Genomic DNA, 20,072 nt, shown 5'->3' on the forward strand with positions numbered 1-20,072 from the left:
ACCCCATTAAAGTTTAACCAACTCTAAATAAAAAAGCAAGGCAACACTTAAAGTTAAATTTTAGGTTATTTTGTGCTGCTGTTCACGTGCAGTCCTGGTGCTGAGGTCTGATGTTGTGGTTTGAATCGTGTCCTTCCAGATAAAGTCAGACAATGAAGCATGAGGAACTTCTTCACTCCTCTTCATTAATCGCTGGAGGCGTCGCATCTTTCCTCCACATTTCCTCCTTTTATTCTCTTCGTTCATCAGGTGAGTTACCTTTTATATTTTGGTTGATTTCAAGTTTTCACAAAATGTTAAACGATGTCTGATTTTACAATAAAGATGGATCCTCTTGTTTGTTTTGGACTACTGGAGCTATAAGTGGAGATGTGTTTGTACATTTATGTAAAGATGATTTAGACAATTATTAATGTTTGACTTCACACTTTAAAGGCATTACTAATCAAATATTTGCTATTTTAAAAAGGCTTTTATTTTTTCAAAAGCTACAAAACCAGAAGCAACTTAAGAGAAAAATCTAAATAGATTCTTATTTTAGGTCGATCTGTAATTGCGCACAAGTGGGTAATTTAAATAGATTTTCTTGGTTTTTTGCAATAGTTTAAGGTTTAGTTTAGCTTGGCCCTTAGATGAGCGTGTTTAGGAGACAGCAGCTGTGGAGTTTATCTCCTAAGTTTGGCCTTGTGACAGCTACAGGCTGTCTGCTCTGACCCAGCAGGTCCAAAATGTGAAATAAAACATCACAATCCAGGTTAAAACCTGGTAACGGAACGTTTTCTGTTGGTCAGTGCAGTTGTTTTCCTATAATGAACAAATAAACAAGTTTAAAACTGTTACAGAACGGTCCAGACCTTACTTGAATAAGCCCGTTTCAACCCAGCGGACCCAGAATCAGACGCATATACTACTGAATGTGATTTTCTTTGTGCTTTAATGAATGATCATTTTTCCTCAGAAATAAAGCAGGACAGCTGGTATTCGCCATGGGAGAGTGGGACCTACTGGGCCGCCTGCTGGATAAAGTGCAGAGCAACTCCACGGTGATCGGAAAAGTCTGGCTCACGGTTCTGTTTGTGTTCCGGATCATGGTCCTACACACCGGCGCTGAGAAGGTCCGCTTGTCATACAGAGCAACAAACATCTGCTTCCGTAGAGGTTTCAGGGATCATCTGTACCATGTGATCTGTTCCAGGTGTGGGGGGACGAGCACTCGGGCTTCGTCTGCAACACTCAGCAGCCCGGATGTGTGAACGTCTGCTACGACCTCGCCTTCCCCATCTCTCACATCCGCTTTTGGGTTTTTCAGATCATCGCCTTAGCGACGCCAAAGCTGCTGTACCTCGGCCACGTCCTTCATGTGATTCACGTGGAGAAGAAGGTGTGTTGCTGATGACACTGATAACTAGTCAATCATTTGTTTATCAGACGTGCCACACCTGGAAAGTGGTTCGATACATTTCAAACAGCCCTCGTGTCGACGTTTGTTACAGGCAAAAATAAGATCAGTAGTGTTTCTGACCTTTATAAAGGTTTCAGTCATTGTCGATACATAAATATGATCCACGGGACTAAAGGCTCCTTTAACACCATAAAACAATTTTAAACTCTGGAGTAAAACAAGGCTCATCAGTTCATTTGATCAGAAGATTATCAGCCGTGTGATGATCAAGGCTTCGCAGAATTGTTATAATTCAGCCACACTGGAGGGTTTTGAAGCATGAACGGCATGTTTAAGGTCAAATGTCGAACATCTTCCTTCAGGATGTTCTGCAAGAGAGCAAAATTCATGTTTCCATCAATTACAGCAAGTGGTTCTGGTCCTGAAGCAACAACCCAGTCCCAGACCATCACACTACCACCGCTGTGTTTGACTGTTGCTATGATGCCTTTTTTTAGTGTTGATTTTACTCCTAATGGACGCACACCTTCCAGAAAGGCCCATCTTTGCCTCATCAAAGAATATTTGACCAAAAGTCATCAAGAAGTTTTCTTTAGTAATTCTGACAGAGGCCTTGTTCTTGGTCAGCAGAGGTCTTAGACCTAAGAAGACACCCCCCCCACCCCCCACCCCACCCAGCCATCTATTTTTGAAACATGTCATTTGACGTTAACCAAGTGAAGATTGCAGAGCTTTAGATTTAGTCCTGTGGGTCTTTTTTCTTTTGCAGAATGGAGCAAGTCACTTTTTGAGATCGTTTAGCCTGCCTCATGTTGTCAGACAGGTCCTGATCAAGAGACCTGGTCTGGGTTGGACTAGTCAAAGTGAACTCTGTTCTGTTCTGTGAAATAACCTTTTTCACATGCTAGCTTGGTTTGGATAAGGTGCTGTCTTCCTTCTGTGAAAAGGCTCTTCTAAAAAGCCACATTATGAAAAGAAAAAAAAAACAATGCAAAGGTCCACATCTAGGCTCACCCTACAGACACAAGATCTGAACTCCCTGAACTCCTCCATTACTACCACCCTCCTCGTGCTCTTAGGTCTGAAGATCAGCTCCTCCCAACTGTCCCTAAGGCACGTTTGAAGACCCGCGGGGAAAGGGCTTTTTCTGTCTGTGCCCCAAAATTGTGGAACTCATTACCTCTTCAGGTTAGGCAAGCACCCTCTATTGCCGTTTTTAAATCACGCCTGAAAACCCACGACTTCTCCCTGGCCTTCAACTCCCAAACCATAAAGCATTAACTCATCCTTAGTTTTTCCACCTTGTTTGTTCGATTTAAAATTTGTGTTTTTATATTCTGGTTTTACTTGTTCTATTGGTTTTAGTTTGTTGTTCTTTTATCTTTTTTACTTCATATGATATACACGACTATTTTAGCTTGTGTTTTTTATTCGTTTTTATGTGCAGCGCTTTGGTCGGTTGTAATGCCGTGCTGAAAGCGCTCTACAAATAAAGTGGTATGGTATGGTATTATCTGAAGGCTGCAGAATATGTTACAACACCGGCCTGCGACACACACAAGCAGAAACGCAGCTCTGCTCTGAACCGAACAGAACCTCCACCCACTCGTTTCATGTCAGTTAAATGCACACTTCATGAAAGCTTCAAAGTTGCTTCTAATGTTTAATTCCCCAAAACTAAGACATTGTTTTTGTTTCACTCAGCTAATTTGGTCTTGGGTGTCTAAATCAAAAATGTCTAATTTTGACTTTTGTCTTTAAAAACCAGATGATGCAGAGGATGAAGAACCAAGGAGAGCTGGATGAGCAAGCCGGTCTCTTCCTCAGGAGGACTTTCAAAGTTCCAAAGTACACCAAAGGCAAGGGGAGGATCAACCTCCGTGGCCGGCTCCTTCGCAGTTACGTCCTGCATCTTTTGGCCAAGATCGTTCTAGAAGTTTTGTTCATCTTTGGTCAGTACTATCTTTACGGTTTCACCCTCGAGCCTCGCTACGTGTGCACCCGCTTCCCCTGCCCTCACAAGGTGGACTGTTTCCTGTCCAGACCCACCGAGAAGTCCATCATCATCTGGTTCATGCTGGTGGCGTCTTTGGTCTCTCTCGCCCTCAGCATCATCGAGCTGCTCTATCTGTGTGTGAAAGCTGTCAAAGAGTGTATGGTGAGAAGACAGGACTACACCGTGACCCCGGTGACCCCTCCAGTCTCAGAGAAGAAGAAGAAGGCTTTTAAAAACCGGGACGAGACGAAGCCGAATCGCGTCAACCTGGAGTTGGAGCAGCCGGGAAAGAAGCTGGTGATGAACGGGACCACCGGAGGGGTTGGAGAGGGAGCCAACACGTTACCTTCTGACAACATCGGGGAGATCCACATCTAAAGCATTATTATTGGAAGTTTGAGCCCAAATCCTGATAGTTCTGTTTGCTTTGGTGGAAGCTGGAAGGGAGAGTTTGTGGAGTAAATAAGAAGGGGGGGTTGAGCAGCTTCAGTAAACACAACTCAGTCACAGCCGAATGTTAGTAAAATAAGTTCAAAGGACCACCGTGACACTAAAACGTGACTACCACGTTTACACGCAGCTGACAAAACCATAAAAAACATCAACTTTTTTAATTATACATTTTTTACATTCCAATTCCATTTTTTTTTCAATAAACTTCATGTTTGGATTTCAGAGCAGTGTGTTTGTTCTTTTTTTATCACTTTTTTATTTTTCTAGCATGAGCAAGTGGAGATTTTTACTTCTAAAATGAGGACACTAATTATTTATTTTGTGCAACTTTTACAAAGCTAATGCAATTTCTTTTTGCAATCAGAAAAAATGCTTTTATTCCTAATCTAATTTTAATTTTTGCAAAACCGACAAAGTTTTACAAAAGAATTCAGCTTGTGGTAATCGGATACATCTGGTTGAAGGTTATCTACTTGCTCCTTTCACACAGAGACAATCTTTCTGGTCACAGAGTCGATAAATAACTTTCTTCACGGTAAAAGCTCAAAGTATTGATTTTAATTTGGTCTCCAAATTGCATCAGGTTTTGCATAAATGTGACCCAGAGATTGATTCGTGTGAAAATTGTTCATACTGGAAAACAAAAGCAGAACATTTTTTATAAACAGATCCTTCATCGTTTCAATGATTGCCAAACCTGTTTATTTTCAAAACCTTGTCAATCATTACGCGCTCGTCCTGCTGGTTGTCTCTCTTCAGCTTTTTCTGTCCAAGTTTGCTGATGGTTACAACGTGAAGTTAAAGCCAGGTGTGTGTTGCGTAACGTGACCCTCATGAGTTCTGCACAAAACTCCAAGGTCCAACTATAGTTAGCGATCTGCCCCGACCTGAGACAGTTCTTCCTGATCAGATCAACAGGTAAGATGCTGTCATTTCTCCTCTCTGCTACACCTTTGTGATCAATGTAACTAAACGTTAGCTTCCAGGGACACCGATCAAAGGTTTATTTGGTTATTAGGAGTTCTTCATTGGTATTTTAAACCAAAAATATCCTTTTTAAAAGCTGCATAATCTTAAAAAAATATTTTTGAGAGTTGGTTGCATTTGTGGCATCAGATTTATTTCGTTATCCTCAAAAATACAATTTTGAGTGATTACAAATGTTTTTAGCCAGAGATTTGTCGTTTTTTGTTCTTGCATGGTTTTGTCACTGTGACTCATGGATGATGGCATGCATTTTCCATCTAAATTACTAATTAATCATTTTTTAGGGAAAATATTGACCAAAATACTCAAGGTTCAGTAAGGCCAGACTTTCTTGTTCAGTCTCAGGTTCAACAGGAGGAAACATTATTTATCCATCAACCAGTGAGTCCTTTCCTTCCTGCAGCAGTGTATTGATTAGATGATAAAATGTGGTTAATAATTCTGCCATCAGGTGTGCTTTAGGGTCTCTGAGATCAGAATCAGGGCGTTAGTTTTATCGACTAACTCCTTACACAGTTTCCCTTCCTTTTATAACAGATTAGAGCCATTGGGGAAGATGGGAGACTGGGGATTCCTCTCATCATTACTGGAGCAAGTCCAGTCCCATTCCACGGTGATTGGGAAGATCTGGATGAGCGTCCTGTTCCTGTTCAGGATCATGGTTCTGGGAGCGGGTGCTGAAAGTGTCTGGGGAGACGAGCAGTCTGGTTTCATCTGTAACACTCAACAGCCTGGTTGTGAGAACGTCTGCTACGACTGGACCTTCCCCATCTCCCACATTCGCTTCTGGGTTCTGCAGATCATCTTTGTCTCCACGCCGACGTTGGTCTACCTGGGCCACGCTATGCACATCATCCATAAGGAGAACAAGCTGAGGGAGCTGATCTCCAGTCCTGGCGGGCCCAGAAAGCTTAAACAGCCTAAATACAGCGATGAAAAAGGACACGTGAAGATCAAGGGGAACCTGCTGGGGAGCTACCTGACCCAGCTGATTGTGAAGATCCTCATTGAGGCCGGATTCATTGTGGGACAGTACTACCTGTATGGCTTTGTGATGGTTCCCATGTTCGCCTGCTCTAGGAAGCCCTGCCCCTTCACCGTGGAGTGCTACATGTCCCGACCCACAGAGAAAACCATCTTCATCATCTTCATGCTGGTGGTGGCCTGCGTCTCTTTGTTCCTCAGCGTTCTTGAGATTTTATACTTGCTCTGCACTAGAGTGAGATGTGGGTCCAAGCATCGCGCTCACAGAATCACCTCAGCAGAAAACCCGGCCAGCCTGTCGGGTCCGAGGTGGCCAGCCTCAGACGAAGCACTCAGGCAGAACAAGATGAACATGGAGATAGAGAGCAACCACAGCATTGGAGGAAGCCTGGACGGAGCCAAGGAAGAGAAACGACTACTGAGCGGCCACTAAAACCCTCAGATCTCACCATTTAAATATCATTTATTATTTTAGGATTCTGCCTTCTTGTTTAAATGCATTCCAGAGACTTGAACTAGTCACCACAGCAGAAAATTAAAAAAGAGCTCTGTTATCGTTTAATTATGCCTAAAATAATTCCCAAATAAACAATATACAGAGGCATATTGATGTATTAGTACATTTATTTTTTAATAGAACTCTACTAATGAACAAGTGCAATAGTGATGTATTTCTATTATAGGTTGTAACTGAATGTGTTTGGGGCCAGCTGTTGTTAAATGTCTTCTTAAAGTGGTTTCAATGCTCATTTTCTTGAACGTGTCTAAAAGAAAAATTGCTTTCTGAACTATTATGACGACGTTTGTGGCAGAGACATTTTTTTATGTTTTACAGTTTTTAATAAATGTTTCAAATTTAACAAAAAAATGTGTTTCTGTGAATTTAAAATGAAAACATTGAACACTTTTCACAACAGAGTCATGGAAAAAGCACATTACTTACTAGTTGATCATGTTCTTCAATTAATTATCATCTATTGGCTTCATAAAAAGGAAAGCTGTGCACATGTAGATATATTAAATTCACAAAGACAAATTAAGTTAGTAAAATTGACTATTTTTAAATATCAGGTAATTTCAGGTAACTGACTAAATTATAACCTTTATCATATAAATGAAAATGACTAATAACTTACATGTGTAAGAACTCCTTTAAATAATTATGATAATAATAATAATAATTATTATTATTATTATTATTATTATTATTATTATTATTATTATTAGGTTTTAGCAGCACTTGTTATCCATCACAAACAAAAATAATTTCATATGTTAATTAAGTTAAGTGGGGCTGCGCAGTGGTGCAGTGGTTGGAGCTGTTGCCTTGCAGCAAGAAGGTCCTGGGTTCGCTTCCCAGCCTGGGATCTTTCTGCATGGAGTTTGCATGTTCTCCCTGTGTATGCGTGGGTTCTCTCCGGGTACTCCGGCTTCCTCCCACAGTCCAAAAACATGACTGTTAGGTTAACTGGTCTGTCTAAATTGTCCTTAGGTGTGTGTGTGTGTGATTGTTTGCCCTGTGTGTCTCTGTGTTGCCCTGCGATGGACTGGCTCTCTGTCCAGGGTGTACCGCGCCTGATTGCCCATTGACTGCTGGAGATAGCAAAAACTCCCCCACCCCCCAACCTCACACACCCCACCCCCCGCGACCCCACAAGGACAAGCGGGTTCAGAAAATGGATGGATGGAATTAGGTTAAATGCATTACTTAGTGCATTATGAAGCATTAATAAACAAACGATCTCTTTATTAACGTTTCTGAAGTTGTTAACTACTAAGTGTCCTTAAGGTTAGGACAAAAGGCCAGAAAGGGGGGTGTCTAATTAGTAATGCAATATGTAATGTTAACATTAATATTACACCATTGTTAATACTTTATTTTACAGTTTATTAATGATTAATAATGCACTAAGTAACATTAATAAAGAGACACTTTTTGTAAAGTGTTACCAATAGCCTACATCAGTTCAATTATAGCTGCAAAATAACAGTGAATCCTGCAAGACTCAGTAAAATAATTACCTGCAGGTTTATTGTAATAAACTCAATAACATCCACTGTTAAAACCTGTCGTTTTTTGCCCTTTTCCTGACTGATAACTGTTAAGATAGATTTCTGACTAATCAGTATAAATGCAAAGTGTTAAAATTTATTTTATTTTTTATATTTAAGTTGTAAAGAAAAAGCTGCATATTTTTGTGGTTTAAAGTGCTGCCAATCATTAACCTGCACAATCTTGTCCAAGCTCAGCCCAAATGTATCATTTCCAGAAGTTCGAACAACGTGACTACTCACGACGTTGAGCAACAGCGTCTGATCTAGGGTCAAGGTATCGCGGACGGGTTCTGTATCATTCAGCTCCACCGCTGCTCACGGGTCTGTTTGTCTCAAAAAACACTTTCTGAACACAGAGGTAAGCTGAACAATTATTTAATAAGTAAATCTAATTATTTTCTACCAAAACGCAATTTTCATTACATTTTTTTTTACCGTTTTGTGACTAATAATATTATTATTTCATCTCTGAAGGCCTAATAATTTGATACTCACATTAACATATAAAGAAAAGTGTGATTATATGTTCCAGTGTGTAATAACGTTCATGTTACCAGTGTGATATTTGCATTTTTACACTTTTTATTGATCGGTTAAAACAGTTTGGATAAAATTTAAAACACTAAAGAAATGTTTTTGTTTTGTTTTTTAAAGAAAAAGGGATCAATTTTCATCTCATCAGACCTGATTTGTTATTTAAACTTCATGAAAATCCGTACAGGACTATTTAAGGTGTGTCTGTAGCGACACAAAAACTGATGATATTTTTATATTCCTGGAACCGACTTGCAATGAAATAAATAAGATTTGGTTATAAGATTCATTAAAAGAAAAACATGCAACAGGCAACATTTGTTCTAGTTGTTATAAAGTAATTTGGTGTAAAAAAAAATAAAACAGCAAAAAAAATATGAAAACATTTTCATATAAAGGGGAATGAGGGTAAAATAAAAATGGAACAAAGTAGCAGAAAATCAAAGCACAATATGCCTGGTTTAACAAAAAGGAGTGTTTCTGTAGACTTTGATCCATCATAAACGTTTGCTTTTTCTTCAGAAACCATGGGTGAGTGGGGATTTCTGTCATCTCTGCTGAATAAGGTCCAGTCCCACTCCACCGTTGTGGGAAAAGTCTGGCTCAGTGTGCTGTTTATATTCAGGATCATGGTTCTTGGAGCTGGAGCTGAGAAGGTCTACTTCTACTTTTGAAACGTTTATCCCATTTAGTTCATTTCTGACTTTTTAAGTTATAGGCTCCGATGAAATAGCCCCCTCTAGTGGTTATTTGGAGGTATAGCACCTCCTTTTGTAGTTAAAATGTTTGTCATGATTGAGTTTTTTTAACTTTCATAATAAAACATAATTTGAAATGTTTTTTATACCAACAAGTATGCATAGTTTTAATGCTAAAATGATGTTTGCAGGTTTGGAGCGATGAACAGTCCAAAATGGTTTGTAACACCAAACAGCCTGGTTGTGAGAACGTCTGCTACGACCACGCCTTCCCCATCTCTCACATTCGGTTCTGGGTCCTCCAGATAATCTTCGTCTCCACACCGTCGCTCCTCTACCTCGGCCATGTTATTCACGTCATCCACAAAGAGAAAAAGATGAGAGAATACACGCAAACCCACTCTGGCAGCGAAAACCTCAAAGTGCCCAAGTACTCCGACGAAAAGGGGAAAGTTGCTATTAAAGGCAATCTGCTGAGAAACTACATGACCTCCATCTTTTTCAGAATAATTTTGGAGGTAGCGTTCATCGTGGGGCAGTATTACCTGTACGGGTTCATCATGAACCCACTAATTGTATGCTCCCGGGCCCCGTGCCCCTTCACCGTCGAGTGCTACATGTCTCGCCCGACCGAGAAAACCATCTTCATCATCTTCATGCTGGTGGTGTCCTGCGTCTCTCTTTTGCTGAACGTGGCAGAGATCTTCTACCTGGCGTGTTCTCGGTCCTCCAGGAGGAAATCTAAAAAGGTGCACACGACTGCGATCGCCATTCATCCCCGTTTCACCAGCGACAGCCTGATGAAAAACGAGAAGCTGAGCCTCCACGGCTCCACCACGGCCTAAGAAGCATCATTTAGATCTGTTCTGATACATGTGACGAGTCGTTGAACATGGCGAGTAAAAGAGTGACAAATGGGGTTAGGTTTCCAACGTGCCAAGGCGCACATTTGTACAATTACAGTTGTTTATTTATAATACGTGAAAGTGCTTTTATAATTATGATGTAGTAGTCGCTGATTCTGCGTTGTAAATAATAAACCAGATTAAAACATTTGTGGCTGCCTACGAAGCACACTGTTGAGGACAAAAGTCGTTTTTATGGTTTTATTTCCTACTTTGTGTTTTGTACATGAGACATGATAAAAATGTTTCTCCCAACAGACCTCATCTGGCTTAAAGCCGTTTTGAAATGCAGAAAATTATTTTGTTCTAAAGAAGCATGCAGTAATACTTGTTTTCTCATAATAATAATAATAATAATAATAATACACTTTACATTTGAAACTAATCTCTAAGGCCTAGTCCACACGTAGCCGTTTTTTTTTAAAAACGAATATCCGCCGCTCCAAAAACTTGCATCCACACCACCTCGTTTTAAAAAAAAACCTCTGTCCACACGTACCCGGATAAATATGTTGTTAAGGACATGCCAGACCTGTAGGCGGCAGTACTTCTCCCGTTCTTAACCTCGTCCTTCATCTGTGGTCTTCCGCAAGGAGCAGTAATTCCACTTGCAAAAACAAACAAGCAAAAAGCGCTTGGACAATTGATAAAGCGAGCGCAGCTCTGAGGGCTTCCATGCTGTCGGCTAGTGTAAACACAGGTCGCACACGTGATGTCAGCATTTTTTTGTCGCGGAAAGTGACGTTGCGGACCTTAAAATTCCGGTTTTGTCTGTGCACACGCAGACACCCAAAACGGAGAAAATGCAGATCTTCACTTTGGCCGGAGTTTTTAAAAAGATCCGTTTTCGTGTGAAAAAAAACTCTGTTTTCGTGTGGATGACAGGCCAAAACGTAGAAAAATATCTACGTTTTGGCAGATCCCCAGCTACGTGTGGACAGGGCCTCAGTGCTACAAAGTTAATTTAACCCGAAAGCTCTGGTAAAAAGATAAGTTTGAAGACCAGATTTAAAAGCACCAATAGCCTGTGGTATCCTCAGATGCCCTGGGAGGGAATTCCAAAGTCTGGGTGCAGCTGAGCAAAAAGCACAATCTCCTATGGTGCGAAGTTTAGTCTTTGGAGTTTTCAAAAGACGTACTGATGCAGAGCGGAGGTTGCGTGTGGACGTCTGTGAAAACAGAAGTTCTTTCAGGTAAATAAAGGGCAACCTTGTAATCATTTCTAGATGAAACAGGGAGCCAGTGAAGAGATTTAAGAATGGGCGTAATATTTATTTATTTATTTATTTAACTTATGTTTTTTCAGGAGGATAAACTGCTTGAGATGTAACATCTCGTTTTCGAACAGGTCCTCCTACAACACAACCAATAACAAATAAAGTGGCAGAGTTAGAAAGTAATAACAGACTTTAACGAAAAAAAAAATATGGTCATATTTGCGTCCTCTCATCAGGATCCTAGCAGCACAGTTCTGAATATACTGCAGCTTTTGAAGGATTTTTCCGGTAGTCCCAATGAGAAGTGCATTGCAGAAATCCAGCCTGGAGGAGAGAAACGCATGGACCAACGTTTCCGCATCAGCGAACGTTAGTGCTGGATGCAGTTTTGCTATATTCCTGAGGTGGAAAAAAGACGTCTTACACAGATGCTTGACATGGGCCTCATGCGTCAAACTTGAGCCATTTTAACCCCAAGGTTTATAACAGATGTTGACAGTGGGATATCCTGATCAGAAAAGGTAATACAGTTGATGTTAGATGACCTAACCTGGTGTGCGGTGCCTACTAAAATAGCTTCAGTCTTAGAGCTGTTTAGCTGACAGGAAATTTTGCTTCATCCATGACTCTATCTCCTCCAAACAGATGGTCAAAGTCGATGATGGTGGAGTAGACGAGGAGGTGGATTATAATGGAACATAAAGTAATATGACCTTTAGTTGTAGTTGTACTTTTCAAACAAATATTTTGTATTCTACCACGGCTACATGTTCCTTGTTTTAAACTACATAAAGTCAATAAATACCAGCAGCTTATCACTACTCTTCTTGTTTTTTTATACCTCTGTGATTTAACCTCAGGGAAGCAGTGGCTACAATCATCGGCAGTATGTGGATGTGTGCACGGGTGAACACCTTGGGGGGTTCTAGAAGGTGCTTTATTAATACAGACCATTTCCCATGTTTAAACGTTGTATTTGTAAGCTAAAAAGTATCAAGAATATTTGAGGATCTACAAAGAAATGAATTTTCATACAAAACATCAAACTATGGGGTGGCTATAGCTTTAAACCAAGACCATACTATGTTTTTTGGCCATCGCTCAGAAATGTGGCACATTGTACGGCGCAAAATTTCAGTGAGCCAGACTACACGGCGTCTTGCTCTTTGGGGGAAGAATGGTTAACTGTCAACTCTAAAGCTCTTAGTTCGATCCCAGCTTCAACAGTCACACATAACCTGTCAGTAATTCCTTGACAAACTTATACCTAATCTTAATGCCATGCTGCTTGCCAAAAAAGTAAAAGTAAAAAAGGTTAAAAGGCAAATTATGAGTTCCTGAGAAAGCGGTTGGAACAAGCTACTTTTTGAATATACACAATTCGATGGTCCAACCCCCTTTCCCCCCAAGCTGCATGTCCAGAAAACAGGAACGTGCAATGCTTGTTCACATGATTTACATTTTGTGATTTCAACCTGTTGTCGGCACCTACAAAACCGTGTAATAATTTAGTATGCTAGCTTATAAGGTATGATGTTTTAATGATGAAAAACAAGGCCGTTTTTTTTTTGTTTTGTTTTCTTGGTTCATTCTTAAATCCAGAGCCTCCTCACACTTGTTTTGTCCTTTCTGCTAGCTTGTGGCGGCAAACACACAGCAAGTATGCGCATGCGATGCACAGATTGAAGAGAGAACAGGTTGCAGTTAACAGACAACAGGTCAAAACTTCCAGAAGCTCCCCGAACCAAACCTTCTCCCACTCGCTTTGCTTTGCTTTCTCCTCTCAGTTGCTATCTCAGAAGCTGACAGAGTTGAGAGTGAACTGCGTTCACAGACAAGTTCATCACTTTAACATTTCCCAACATGTTACACAACTCCTACGATGAAATTTGCAACCAGAACGAAACATTGTGTCCGTTACACTATGCAGCCCAGCTCTGGCTTTACTTTCTGTTTATGTTTATGTTTATGTATTTAGCAGACGCTTTTGTCCAAAGCGACTTACAAGTGATAATCGGCATGTTGCCCTTGAGACTAACAACAACAATAACAACAACTTGACATCAATCATGGAGAGGAGGGAACAAGGAGTGGACAGTAGAGAGGGGGGGGACGGGTGCAGGGAGGGTGCTAGTTAAGAAGATGCTCTCTGAAGAGAAGGGTCTTCAGGAGTTTCTTGAAAATTGAAAAGGAAGCCCCTGTTCTGGCAGTGCCTGGAAGGTCATTCCACATTTGTGGAACGATGCATGAGAAGAGTCTGGATTGTCCTGAGCGTGTTGTAGGCACTGCTAGCCGACGATCCTGTGATGACCGGAGCAGCCGGGCCGAGACGTTAGCCTCTGCAAGAGGATTCAGGTAGATGGGAGCCGTACCATCTCGGACTTTGTATGCTAGTGTTAGCAATTTGAATTTGTTGCGTGCTGCTAGCGGTAGCCAGTGGGGCTCAATGAACAGAGGGGTAACGTGTGCTCTTTTTGGCTGATTGAAGACCAGACGCACCGCTGCGTTCTGGACCATTTGAAGAGGTCTTACAGTGCAGGCTGGAAGACCAGTTAGAAGGGCATTGCAGTAATCGAGGCGGGAGATGACAGTAGATTGCACCAGGAGCTGGGTGGCATGTTGCGTTAGGTATGGTCTGATCTTTCGTATGCTATACAGCGCAAAGCAGCATGAACGAGTAACAGAGGCAACATGATCTTTAAAGGTCAGCTGTTCATCAATCACAACACCCAGATTTCGAACTGCCTTTGAAGGAGCCAGAGACAGGAAGTAATTTTGGATTGAGATATTGTGCTGTATGGATGGTTTTGCTGGGATGACAAGTAGTTCAGTTTTAGAGAGGTTGAGTTGGAGATGGTGGGATTTCATCCATTTTGATATGTCAGAGAGACATTTTCATATTCATGCAGAGACAGTGTGGTCGTCCGGTGGAAATGACAGATAGAGCTGGGTGTCGTCTGCATAGCAGTGGTAGGAGAAGCCATGTGATCGAATGATCTCACCCAGTGAGGTGGTGTATATGGCAAAGAGAAGAGGTCCTAGTACTGAGCCCTGGGGGACTCCTGTGGCAAGATGGTGCACGGTAGAGGATTGTCCAAGCCAAGATACACTGAATGATCATACTGTGAGGTATGATTCAAACCAGGCGTGTGCTTTCTCTGTGATGCCCATGGTAGAGAGTGTGGACAAAAGGAAGCCATGGTTGACAGTTTCAAATGCTGCCGATAAGTCGAGCAGAATAAGCACTCAATCAATCAACTTTTATTTATTTAGCACTTTATCCTACAATACATGCAACTCAAAGTGCTTAACAAATTAAAAAGGCCCCGCATACCCACATTCCCTCCCATCCCCAGAATTTTAAAAACAGTCTGACAATAAAACCCCTTCACAACACTCATCCTCCGGCACACACGCGCGCACACACACACACACACACACACACACACACACACACAAATACATGCACTGAGGATTTGGCAGTCACTCTAGCTTCTTTTAAGGATTCCGTCACTGCCAACAGAGCAGTTTCAGTGGAGTGGCCCTTTTTGAACCCAGATTGGTAAGAACTGCTCCAAGCCGAGAACGTGTGATTTGTGCGCAAATAGGGGTATGTGCAGAGGGGGAAGCGACAGTCAGAAGGCAGTTTGATGTGTGGGTTAAGATCCAGTTATTAAGAATGGGAACTTCTCAATGATTGGTTCAGGTTTTCCAGGACTGTACATGCAAAATTCAATAAAACATTTAATTAATTGGTTGTAATTGGTATGTGAAAAATGCTCCAGAAAAGTATTTCACACTGCACCTTTAAATAAAAAAAAATGACAGAGGAACAATTACTGGGTTATTTTTAATCAAAACTAAAGGTTCTTGAGGCCAACTCCTTAACATGCAAAAGTTTAATATAAACTGCTGTAAACCTATTAATCTGTGTAACCCTTGTTAACTTGTTTTAAGCCTTGCTGCTGCCTATCTTGACCAAGTCTTTCTTAAAAAGTAGGTTTTAAATCTCAATGGCATCTTCTTGAGCAAATAAATGCGCAACAAAAGAACAATCTGACTTGTAGTGGTGATAAAAGAACACTAGATGGTGCCATTTACACAGAAACCGGATTTTTTTGTCCACTTCCGCCCTAGGGTTAACCCAGCTTCCGGTTCCTCACAAGACAACAAACACAGCTGGCATCAGTTAAAAATGGCCGTCGTAACCGTGGCGGGGCTAGATCCCCACAGAATGGAAGAAAAGAAGTTCGAGTATTTTTCCTCCATCAACTCCATGGCCAAGAAGATAATGCAGGAGCGGGAGAAAATCAAATCGGATTACGGCTCTTCGTGGGAGACAATGACGCCGGAAGAACAAGACAATGCCATCGACAACAGCATGATGGATCCGCAAGTCCGAGCCCGATACGCTATGCATAAAGTTGACCGAGAGGAAGTGGTCTGTTACCCTAAACTGCTCATTCAAACCGGTCAGAAGATAGTTCATTTTGGTGAAGAGGTACTTAAACAAATGGATTTAAGCTAATATTTTCATGACATGATTGCTAGCAGTTGCTAACAGTAGCTGCGTAGCCAAAACACGTAGAAGCGTCTTCTATCAAATATAAGTAAATAGACGAAAACATCCCTCGATTTTTCACAAAATGTGATCTTGATCTGATCAAGAAGTCAGAACTTTGTTTGGTCAATTGGCAAAACGTATTTGTAATTAGTTAATGTCCACATTTCTCATAATATTAAGGCTGTATAACAGTTAATAGCAAAATACCCCGCATATTGGCCAACTTGTCATTGAGAATAATTGCTGATAGTAAATAAATAAACACGGTTTACATCTAAATGGAACAACTATTACCCGATGGAGGATTTCATGTGGCCAAGTTTTCTCTTGTGTGTTTATTCAATGTATCAATGTTTTGCTGTCACGTATGAATCTTTCATGGGTCGTTTAGAAGCAAAAACAAGCCCATTTCTCTAGGAAATGTCAGGTAAAGACTGGACCCAATAAAAAATTTATCTTTTTTAGTTTACGTTTAAAGAACTCTTGTTTTGTAGCTCTGACTCTTTAAACCTAAACAAACATCTTTAATATTTGTGTTTTTAGGACATTACGTGGCAAGACGAGCATTCTGCCCCTTTCTCGTGGGAGACCAAGGTAAAAACGGATTAGTCGTTAGTCTTAATAACTTGAACCACACATGTAATAAAGATGACTGATGGTTGTCGTGTACTGGTTTGTCTTTCAGAGTCAGCTGGAGTTCAGCTTGGCCTCAGGCTCTACAGATCAGGGGATCTCAGCTTCACAGACTGAAACAAAAGCTTCAAAGGTTCCTCATTCCACTCAGCTTGGCAAGACTACTCCAGGAACCAAGGTGATCAGCTAGAGCAGTTTAGGACCATGGACATGTTCACTGTGTTCAAACACAATTTATTGGAATGTAATAAAGAATTACAAATTGCCACTTCCTGTCAGAATAGTTTCCTGTGTGAAAAATCCTGCACTCATTTTATGACCACAGTTGTTGATTAGGCTTGTGTAATGTGCCTGTGAAGGGGTCTGTGAGTGAGGGACGAAGGCCTGATGAGGAGTCGTCCTTCTGGAAGATCAGCGCCGAGAGGTCCAGACTGGAAGGTGAGAAAGCCGACTTCCAGTCCCTGACCCCCAGTCAGATCAAATCTCTGGAGAAAGGAGAGAAGCCCCTCCCCTCCTACCTCAAACAGGTAAGCACCAATGCGGAGTTTCAGTAGAGCTGCATCTTTGTCATATCATGTCGTATTCAGTCTGTTACATTAAAAATGTCGCTGAAATCCATCTTCAGGACAGTTCCAATGAGCCTGAGACAGCAGAGTCCCTCCCTCCAGCTCCTGTAAAGTCCATCAAGTCGAGAGCACCCAAACCTCCTGCCCCACAGCCTCCTGTCTCCACCTCCATTAGCGCCACACCTGCATCTATCTCCATCGCTCCCACTCCAGTCCCACCCATCAGCGTTTCCTCTACAGTAGCAGGCTGGGAGAGATCTCAGAGCACTCTGCCATCAGTCAGCAACACGCTGGATGACGTGTTCTCTCCCAGTCTGATGTCTAAGCCTTCTCACCAAACCACGACTGTGGAGAGAGAGAGGGAGGGAGATCAGAGCGACATCAGCCCCACCTTTCCCCAGGCGAGTTTTGAAACTGAATGTTCCTTAAAATGACTTAATGATCTATAATATTTTAAAACAATCAAATTCCAGTCGTTCCCTCACAAAGTAAGCACATTTCTGGTTATTGTTCGATATCCGTCCGCTTTGTTATCACGTTTCTTCCTCTCATTACAGTTCAACCCCAACGGCAGCTTGCTGAAGACTGGATTTGACTTCTTAGACAACTGGTAAACCACAGCGCTGACTGGCCACCGCACAGATTGTGTGAACCTAACCATCACTTTAAAGAAGGACCATGTTGCCATGACTACCGACATCCACATCTAAACCGAACAGATGCTATGCTTAGAAACGATCACATTATTTTCTCATCATTGTCGGCAGCTTGTTAAAGACATTATCTCACCATCTGTGTGCCGGTATTTTATTTCCCCTCAGACTAAAGGAACCTCTCTCTCCTTCCAGACTTGTATTTGTTATTATCGTTAGATCGTTGCTTGAAGTTTGTCTGCATTCTCGCGTAGCTCCTAGACACTACAGGCATGTCAACATGTAATCCAAAGCTGTTTTACTCTCTTAAGTTTTATTATTATTATTATTGTTTAAGGTGTTTTTTTTTTCTCCTTTGTGCTTTTGTTTATCTGTATATGAGGTTTTTGAGTTAGTTCTGCATTCCAAAGTACCATTTTGTGTAATTCTGATAGTTTATTGGGATTTAGGACAACATTAGAACAAGGAACATCATGAAATTTGATCATTACATTCAGCTGAATTTGTTCTAAATGTAGTACTTTGATTCCAGTAATAAGTAAACTGATGTTGGGATTAAAAAAAATAAAGACAGGTGGAAAAAACTGATGTTTGATAATAGAATAAACACCCAGTTCTCTTGTGTGGAGCTTTAAGAATAAACACATTTACACATTTCCTTCTGGGATAAAGGATTGTGTTGAAGTCACAACTAGTTTTGTATCCTATGATTGTATCTTATGCTTTGTGTCTACTGCATTTGAGATTATAGTTTGGAAGTAAATAATACATTTGTGTTTTTATTTCCTGAAATTATTCATCATAAACTCAACTCGGTCTTTCTTTGGGTTAGGGTTAGACTTTCAGGCATAAAAATTACACCAAGGTGTTTTACAGACAATAAAATAAAGTAAAACAAAAAGATGATTAAAACCAAATACATTTAAAAACCAGAAGTGACGACCAAATCGTAAAAATTGGTTTTCAGCCTAGCTTTAAAGACCCTCAGAGAAGCGGAAGCCCTTATGGACAACGGATGCTCATTTTTCAAACTTGCCACCATCAGTTACAAGCAAAATGTCGTTTTTGTAAATCACACATTCTTTTCTAAGTTTGAGTTAAGTTGGTGTGAGTCTGAGTTTACAAACAGGCCAGTCAGCTTTATTTAAAAACCAATTCCTCCAGCTTTAAGTTTCAGAGGAAAGAAGAGAAAAACCTCAGAACCAGCAGACCTGAATCTACCTTCTCCTTTGGGTCACAATCTGCTGCTCTGCTAAGTGTATTTATAGCAATAAGAGCAAGTCTATGCTTCATGCATTATGTAAGCCTGTAACAGTGAGCATCGGGTGGATGGACGCATAATTAAAAACTCTTTCAAAGGAATTCATTCATTAGATGAGGAAACAAATCAGACCCTGAACTTGTGTAAATGTCAAACCTGTAGCTGTGGATGGTTTTAGATTAAATCACATCACTGAAATACTTAGTAACAGTTACTCAAATTAAAGGACTAACAAACACAGTATGAGGGATTTTTAACTGTTTAAACCAGATCAGGGTTTTCCTGGTTGTTTCAGAATTGCAGTAAAGGTTTGATAATCCACCTAAGCCGTCAGCGGTTTGCTCCTCATACAGGCTTTTCTTTTTGTGTGTTTTTGTCTCATTTTCTGCTGTCATTTATTTTAAGTGTCTCTTTAGGAAAAACTGTTTATCAGATGGGTATTCTTAATGTTAAAGAGCAAGTCACCCCCTACCAGAGTATTACTCCACTTCCACTTCCTGTTTGAAAAATGCAACTAATGCTGTTGCCTAGCAGACCGAGAGGGCAGAGCCGCTAACAAATACACACACACACAGGCTCACAACAACATTGTGACATCATATGGTACCAGCTAACGTTCTAGGGTACCTCTTAGCCAATAGCGATGGCAGATTTAAATTCAAATGCAGTGCGGAGTTTTTACCTGACAACGGCACAACACTGACAGTTTTAGGCAGAAAATTAAAATTTGAACTAAAATCCACTAACGTGTCTGCAGCACAATTAGACATGCATTCATATAGTTTATCAGAAAAAAGTAGATTTGGGGGTGACTTGCTCTTTAAATCATAACACCTCCATTTCTCAGCACCTTAAATAAAACCATGCAATAAAAAGAGACGGACAATCGACATTCCTCCACAAAAAGGCCTTAATAGTTCCTGTAAGTCCAGCGTGCAAACACCCTGTTTGGGAACCTGATCTAAAACTGAAGATGTATAGGGGTTATTCCAATTATAAATATTATATTTTATTGCTTGTGAAGCCTTGGGTCTATAACATCTCTCACAGGGAGAAACTAGAAGTGGATTAACTGGGATTATAATATAAAATCATGTTTTTCTTTTAGAACTTGTGGTGATATTGCCATCTCCTGGTCATGATGAGAAGAAGCACTTGATGAAA

General features: G+C 40.8%; 4 protein-coding genes across 4 annotated transcripts; all 4 read left to right on the top strand.

Annotated features, from left to right (window-relative positions):
- The first annotated feature begins 112 nt into the window (after positions 1-112).
- Positions 113-3,962, top strand: gja11 (gap junction protein, alpha 11). The gene is made up of 4 exons (XM_015947569.3): positions 113-249; positions 959-1,115; positions 1,196-1,381; positions 3,171-3,962. The coding sequence occupies exons 2-4, from the start codon at positions 987-989 to the stop codon at positions 3,774-3,776; spliced, it is 921 nt and encodes a 306-aa protein (XP_015803055.1). The 5' UTR covers positions 113-249; positions 959-986; the 3' UTR covers positions 3,777-3,962.
- Positions 3,963-4,634: 672 nt separating this feature from the next.
- On the top strand, positions 4,635-6,690 carry gja13.1 (gap junction protein alpha 13.1). Its single transcript, XM_015947570.3, has 2 exons — positions 4,635-4,769; positions 5,376-6,690. Exon 2 carries the CDS (start codon positions 5,395-5,397, stop codon positions 6,253-6,255), a length of 861 nt encoding a protein of 286 aa, XP_015803056.1. The 5' UTR covers positions 4,635-4,769; positions 5,376-5,394; the 3' UTR covers positions 6,256-6,690.
- Positions 6,691-8,174: 1,484 nt separating this feature from the next.
- Positions 8,175-10,196, top strand: LOC107377748 (gap junction Cx32.2 protein-like). The gene is given in 3 exon segments (NM_001323789.1): positions 8,175-8,235; positions 8,934-9,067; positions 9,301-10,196. Coding segments are annotated over 2 exon segments (783 nt in total). The 5' UTR covers positions 8,175-8,235; positions 8,934-8,938; the 3' UTR covers positions 9,955-10,196.
- A 5,005-nt stretch (positions 10,197-15,201) lies between these two features.
- On the top strand, positions 15,202-18,415 carry c2h1orf198 (chromosome 2 C1orf198 homolog). Its single transcript, XM_015947572.3, has 6 exons — positions 15,202-15,732; positions 16,339-16,389; positions 16,481-16,606; positions 16,788-16,955; positions 17,054-17,395; positions 17,552-18,415. The coding sequence occupies exons 1-6, from the start codon at positions 15,319-15,321 to the stop codon at positions 17,606-17,608; spliced, it is 1,158 nt and encodes a 385-aa protein (XP_015803058.3). The 5' UTR covers positions 15,202-15,318; the 3' UTR covers positions 17,609-18,415.
- The last annotated feature ends 1,657 nt before the right edge of the window (positions 18,416-20,072 follow it).

The sequence above is a fragment of the Nothobranchius furzeri genome, chromosome 2, assembly GCF_043380555.1.
Source record: "Nothobranchius furzeri strain GRZ-AD chromosome 2, NfurGRZ-RIMD1, whole genome shotgun sequence".
Classification (NCBI taxonomy): domain Eukaryota; kingdom Metazoa; phylum Chordata; class Actinopteri; order Cyprinodontiformes; family Nothobranchiidae; genus Nothobranchius; species Nothobranchius furzeri.

Excerpts from the sequence above, each read along its gene's own strand:
- gja11 (XM_015947569.3), top strand. The coding sequence starts at position 987 with ATGGGAGAGTGGGACCTACTGGGCCGCCTGCTGGATAAAGTGCAGAGC. Across the intron at positions 1,116-1,195 it reads TACACACCGGCGCTGAGAAG|GTGTGGGGGGACGAGCACTC; the intron begins GTCCGCTTGTCA and ends GATCTGTTCCAG. Across the intron at positions 1,382-3,170 it reads TGATTCACGTGGAGAAGAAG|ATGATGCAGAGGATGAAGAA; the intron begins GTGTGTTGCTGA and ends TTTAAAAACCAG.
- gja13.1 (XM_015947570.3), top strand. The coding sequence starts at position 5,395 with ATGGGAGACTGGGGATTCCTCTCATCATTACTGGAGCAAGTCCAGTCC.
- c2h1orf198 (XM_015947572.3), top strand. The coding sequence starts at position 15,319 with ATGGTGCCATTTACACAGAAACCGGATTTTTTTGTCCACTTCCGCCCT. Across the intron at positions 16,607-16,787 it reads AGACTACTCCAGGAACCAAG|GGGTCTGTGAGTGAGGGACG; the intron begins GTGATCAGCTAG and ends GTGCCTGTGAAG. Across the intron at positions 17,396-17,551 it reads TCAGCCCCACCTTTCCCCAG|TTCAACCCCAACGGCAGCTT; the intron begins GCGAGTTTTGAA and ends CTCTCATTACAG.